Below are 6,643 nucleotides of genomic sequence, written 5' to 3'. Positions count from 1 at the left end.
GACTAGCCAAATTGGCAACAACTTGGTAAACGGAATGTAACATGAAGAAATCTATGTTTCCTCTTTGGTAGGAAAAATAAAAAAGCAGAGTATATTTGAAATGGTGAGAGAAATGCGAAAATGGTGGTGTCCAGAGGAACCTGGGTGTTCTTGTACACGAAGCGTTGCTCGTTAACATACAAGTACAGGAAGCTATTAAGAAAGCAAATGGTGTGTTGGCCTTAAATTCAAGTGGATTTGAGAAGGATAACATTGCTATAGAGGAGGTGCAAGGAAGCTTCGCCAGCCTAGTCCTGGGATGGGGTCAGTTGTCCAATGATGAGAAATTGAGTAGACTAGTGCTATATTCTCTAGATTTTAGAAGAAAAGGAGTAGATATCATTGAATATACAAAATTCGTAAAGGGCAAATGTCAGGAGGCCGTACCCTCTGGCAAGGTGTCCAGAACCAAGGGACATAGTCTCAAAATGAAGGCATGGCCAGTTAGGACAGAAATGAGAACGAACTTGTTCATTCAGAGAGTGATGAATCTTTGGAATTCTGTCCCCCAGATGAGAATGGACGCTCCGTCTTTGAGTTTTTCGCGGTGGATGTCGGTCGATTATTGAATCTTAGGCGAATCATGGGATATGATGACAGTGCTGCAAACAAGAGTTGAGGTAGAAGATCACCCATTACTTTCTTTTATTGCAGAGCAGGCTCGAGGGGGCCGAATGGCCTATTCTGTTCCTAATTATTATCATGTTCTTATTCACTTCTCACGTTTAAAAATGGGGATGCCAGCAATAGACACGGCGAATATCATAAGCTTGTGAATTCTTTTTTTGAAAACAAAAATATTTGGAAAAGCCCAGTTCTTCTTTGATACTTTGTATGACAAGATTTGAATTTACATATCTATTTGCATTGCAAACTTCCACGGTACTGACTTTGCATGTCTCTAATCTATGCACAATGTTGTGAGTGCAAATTCTGGAAGAGTTAATACAGAATTGACATAACAGCCCATTTGGCAATTTAAAAACATCATATAAATAAGAAGTCTCCTGTAACACAACACTGGTGTTTCGGGAAAACAGTTGTATTTTTATTTATTGTGAATAAATAGGAAACAATATGTTATCGTATGTGTCTGAATACTCATAAAGCTATTTGTATTGCTCAATAAAAGTAGAACATTAAGTGGTTAATGAATCTAGTTGTTCGAGCCAATGTAACTAACATAACGTGTGGCACATTCCCGCGAATTAGCTGCATGGAGGTTCTCTCGTGTATCAGTCAATTTCCTTTGAACTAATCTTAATATTTGATCATTTTGCAGCCTTCTGATTAGCAGCACAGATATCGCTGTTTCTCGCGGAAAATGGGATATCCACTAATATATCGAATCGAACGAATCTACTACCCTATCCTTGCAGTCTTTGGTGTCACCGGTAAGATATTACATCCAGTTAGTCATATTGTAACGCCCTATGTGATGATTACTGTTCCTGTAGGGTGGCCAGCCCAGCGACACCTTTGTTACAAATTCTTTTCCGTACAGCTTACATTGAACTGGATCATCGAAATGTACAGGCCAATAAATCCATCTCGGGCAGTGGTTCAAAACGGGCGGTAGAGGATCGGGTGCCCGTTGGTGGCAGCATCAGCTATTCGGTCCCACGTGCAGTCAAAGTTACTATCTATAACGGGTGGACGATCCGTTACCGCCCATTTTGCGAATCGCCCTAGAGCCATTTCTAGAATCAAATGCACTTCTTTGTCGAAAGGTTAACGTTTGTTGAGTATTTGGCAGAAGCAATATTGCCGAATTAGCCTAATCTCATGTGCATTGTGGAATTTTCCATCTAAAATAGACATGGACATCTGATCAGAAATAGTACAGAAACGCTTTGGGACATGTTGGTTTACTGTAATGATTTTAATTAAGTTGCACATGCGAGGACGATTGGGGACAAAAGGGTAGCAATTAACATTGCAGCAGAAAGTAGGTTCCAGTTTCCTAACTCATAAGGTTCACTTTGTTCATCAGTTAATTTGTCTCTGCATAAAAGTGGGATGTTACATATATTCGCTACAGTCGCATCCTGCTCTTCACTTGCTCAGTTAAAGTCTTTGAAGGTGAAATTGTCACCAATATTCAAGTTGCACTGAATCGTATCACAATGAAACAAATCTGATTCTAGAACTTGATGCAAGAATAACTTCATAGACCCCATTCCAGTTGTGTTCACATATTTCTTCATTAACATGATTGCTTGTTATATTATCAATTGTGTTGCCCTCGGGCTGTAAAAGCCACTCCCTTCTTCCTGCCATGAGGTACCATGGAACGATTGAGTCGCCCTGCTGCGAGTACTGCGTGGAATATGTGCTATTGGCCTGGAATTTGTTGTGATTAAGATGGCGAACTAAAATCATCCACAGTTATTATCCCTTTGAACCTGACCACTTGATCATGATTAAGGGCATATGCATCAAACAAGAAAATCCTGAATTTGTAGTCACATATTCACTATTTGACACAGGCTTTGCTGAGCCCCGCCCCTTCTCCACCTCCATTAGCCTGGTTTCACTGTAAGCAGGGAAAGTCCAACTAACCAAGACTTGTCTTTTCTGTCTAATCTTGCTGTTAAACGAAAGATTAACATATAGCCTTGTTGCAATAAGGTAACTGGGGTGTAATCGCCTATTGCCAGCTAAAGAAAAGTTATGCTCTTGGAAAATTAATTTGGATTTGTAGCGTGATCAAAGTTTTGCATAACAATGAAAATAACAATTATTATTCAACTTAAAAATATATATTTTTTAAATTATTGCTAGTATTTATATCAGTTTTACCTTGTCCCATGCGAGAACCTCAATATTTATTCTGCTGCCAACAACATTTTTAAACAGTCTGAATAAAAGCAAAATCGCCACATCCTGTTTGCTGGTCGGTGAGAATTATGGATTTTGATTGTCTGCGCAGACAGATTGTTGATGTCACGACAGTTCTCATTTGGGTGTTCCCAGCATTCTGCACTGGTCTGACTTGCACGTCATCAGAGAGATCGCAAGATGGTTTTGTGCAGCTGTCTTCGGGACCAACAATGATTGCCTTTGCTTCGGTGTTGACTGTATATTCCAGACCAATTCTTTACCTGAAGAAGAAGTAGTGCAGCTCAACCATATAGATGCACGTAAAGTTAGCAACCAACACAAAGCTCCACGAAAATAATGTTATTTAAGTTAATTGAGCTGGAAAAGCGATAGGTTAGCGCCTCCTGTCAGGAAGCTAATTGTTTAGTGATTGGTTGCGGTGAATGCAGCAACACACGCAAACCTCGGTGCCGAATTAGCACTTGCGCTAAATCATCGTACCTGTGCCTCTGGTAATTCGCAGATTGTGATGTCATAAAGTGCGCAGTGCTCCAGTAGTGCCCTGGATAGAACATTAACTCGCGCACCCTGCAGTATCAATGCACTCCGAAGTTGACAGCGAGAGGATGCGTTACAAATCCGGAAGGCCAATAGGCGAGCAGTAATTAAAGGATCTGCTGTTCAGCTCGACTACACTTTATTATTTGCACTCGTCTGGTGCCTGTGCAAAGTTTTTCCTGTCTCAGTCGTGCAAGGTGTCCAAGCCCTTCACTTTGTCGAAGTGTTCACGACGATAATGTGAGTCATGCCGGTCGCCTTCAAAACAGAGCGGACAACTAGCTGATGCAACATCATTGGGCTTTCCATTATGCGTTGGACACAGCTTCACATGCCGTTAGCACTGTGCTCCTCATGGTTTAGTGTTCTTTGCTGCCTCCCCTCTCTCGCACGTTATAACCCTAAGAGAAGATTGGTGCTTGAATTAGCACTCCACTTTCCACTTGGTCTGCCAAAACTAAATATCGCTTAGAGCGATTGATTTGCGTCTAGTACAAATTTTTCCACTTTTTAATATTTAACGCCCAACTGCGGCATTACCGAATTTCTAGAGGATTAATAACTCCGCAGATGTGTATATTGGGCCTTGCACATGATTATTGCTAAAGGGCTGAAATGCAAAGTCGACTGCCGTGGAAATCAGATGATGCGGATCAGAAACCCGATATTCGCACGGCTGATCTTCCTTTTTATTTGTACTGCTATTATTCCACTTTTAACGTGACATCTCAACTCATTATTTCATGATAATATTTTATTTCCTTTTTGATATAATGTCTTATATCAATAGTTGATGTTTCCATAATTTCATCATTCTATGTTCTAATTATTTTAAGTACCTGTTGCTTTTATATTTCTATTTCATTGCAATCTCTCAAGTCAATATGCTACTTCTGTTTTACTGTGTGTTTTACTTTAATGAATGAATCCCTGAATTTACTGCATATATTTGTGATATTTATTGTACTTTCCAAAACCATTACAGGTATTCGTGTTTCAGTTGTCTCCTCACTGTGAGCTGCTAAACCTTTCTTGGATTTATTTATTTTAGTGTTCTTCACTGTCCTCTCAATTCAATGACGTTTGAATACACCTCATATAAACCTTCTTATCGTCAACGATCTGAGACAGGGTCTGCAGTTCAGACTTTATCTCCTCTCCTGTACATGAACGTGCACGCCCGACTGATATTTTGCCGCACTTTATCCTGGATTCTTCCTAATTTGCACTTTTTAAACTTCCCGGTATATAATCTCACAATTCCACGTTATCTCTCTTGCTTTTAACATAACTCCTTATCTCAAATTAGTATTTGTTACAGCTGTTTTATTTCGAACTGTACATGCAACTTCCAAAATCATTATCATTATATTCCGAGCATAAATATTCAATTTGTCATTGATTGTCTACAGTTGACTCTTACGTTATGTTCATCACTGAATCCCCTCTTGCATTGTGATACTTTATATCTTCCATTTAGAGTAATCTCATAAACCTTAATGATTGTCCGACTGTTAAAGGAGTTGCCTTTCTTGAAACCTGACGATTCGTTATTCAATTCTATTGTGTCATTTCATCCGCCAACAAGATTATTTTAGAGGTCATTACTGATTTGTGGTTTTACTTTAATTCACAAAGCCAGTCATGGAAAAAATATTGTATAAGCCACTCAAATTATTATGGCTCTCTAAATTTTATTGCATAGCTCATCACTGTGAACTTTCCATTCTTTACATGTTTTATTTATTTTTAATATTTCAATCCATTTGAATCCAACCTTTCTTAGTCTCCAATGAATTTCACCATGCTCTTCTATGCGGCTCATTGAAAAATGCATTATATAAATTTCTCTATTTTGTGGTTGTCCAAATTTGCTATTATTTTCATAATATGAAACATGCGTGGGCTACGAGCGAAATAGTCATTTACCAACGGCACAGACCAAAAACCTAGCAGCAATTGACACGAGATTGTGGTAAACAGAACATATTGGCAGAGTCTAAACTAAATTTTGTATTCCTATTTCTTCAAGTTAACATGGTGGCGATTGTGATACTCTCCCGCGGAAAGTGTGGTCTCTCCAAATGCATCACTCGCTATCTGGTGGGAATGGCAGCGGCCGATCTATTTGTTGTTGTCACTGATGTAATTCTGAATCGCATTAATATTATGTATTTTCCTGTTAATTTCTTGTCCATCACTCCTGTATGCTCTGTGTTGGTTGTGTTGTGCATTGCATCCATTGATTGTTCGGTATGGTTTACGGTTGCTTTCACCTTTGATCGCTTTATAGCCACTTGCTGTCAGAAGCTCAGAACGAAATATTGCACGCAGAGAACTGCGACTGTGGTTTTAGGAGCCGTGTGCCTGGTTAGACCTATTAGATGTATCCCCTTTTACTTTACATTCCAGCCTAAAATTATAATTGACCAAGCTCCCTGGTTTTGTTTTTCGAATGAAAGCTTCTATAATTCGCCCGTTTGGAGCGCATATGAGTGGATTGATAGTATTATAAGCCCTTTAGTACCGATCTGTTTAATTGTTTCGTTCAATGCACTAACGGTCAGACACATTATAGCGGCAAATAGAATCCGCAGGGGTCTCCGGAACAATGGTCAGGATCAGAATGACCAAAACATGGAGAACCGGAAAAAATCCATGATATTGCTGTTTACTCTATCTGGTAATTTCATACTTTTGTGGATGATATATGTAGTGTATTCGCTAAATTGGTTAGTGGAAAACTATAATTATATGGACAAATACCTCAATACTCCGCTGTATCGGGTTCAGCAGGTTGGATTCATGCTGCAGCTTCTTTCTGCTTGTACAAACACGTGTATCTATGGATTAACCCAGACTAAATTCAGAGAGGAGTTGAAGAGTGGGATGAAATATCTGTTTACTCTAAATGGAAAATTACTTAAATAAAAGCATCAAAAGCAATATTTTTTCAATCAAGGTCACTTTTATTTTATTTGGAATGTCTGCTTGGGTAAGTAATAGGCCCGAGGATGAATGATGGATATGAGCTTTTTTTAAATTCAAGCACACTGGTGGATTTCAATCGATAGACTTTTCCTCCCACCAACATTACTGCTACCCATTGGTGTTGTCAGAAACCAGCTAATCTGAATATTTATTGATCTACTGCAACATGTGGACAGGAGTTGTGGGTTTACTGAATGTAAACTGGGAGAATTTGACAAGGAAAAAGAGAGAA

General features: G+C 39.1%; 1 protein-coding gene across 1 annotated transcript; it reads left to right on the top strand.

Moving 5' to 3' along the window:
- Window positions 1-1,363: 1,363 nt before the first annotated feature.
- LOC139255896 (probable G-protein coupled receptor 139) lies at window positions 1,364-6,351 on the top strand. The gene is made up of 2 exons (XM_070874051.1): window positions 1,364-1,433; window positions 5,453-6,351. The coding sequence occupies exons 1-2, from the start codon at window positions 1,364-1,366 to the stop codon at window positions 6,349-6,351; spliced, it is 969 nt and encodes a 322-aa protein (XP_070730152.1).
- The last annotated feature ends 292 nt before the right edge of the window (window positions 6,352-6,643 follow it).

Source organism: Pristiophorus japonicus, unplaced genomic scaffold (assembly GCF_044704955.1).
Source record: "Pristiophorus japonicus isolate sPriJap1 unplaced genomic scaffold, sPriJap1.hap1 HAP1_SCAFFOLD_66, whole genome shotgun sequence".
NCBI lineage: Eukaryota > Metazoa > Chordata > Chondrichthyes > Pristiophoridae > Pristiophorus > Pristiophorus japonicus.
This window is presented reverse-complemented; position numbering and strand designations above follow the sequence as displayed.

Bases quoted from the DNA above. Each gene is read 5' to 3' on its own strand.
- LOC139255896 (XM_070874051.1), top strand. From the start codon at position 1,364: ATGGGATATCCACTAATATATCGAATCGAACGAATCTACTACCCTATC. The intron at 1,434-5,452 runs GTAAGATATTAC...TATTTCTTCAAG, and splicing joins TGCAGTCTTTGGTGTCACCG to TTAACATGGTGGCGATTGTG.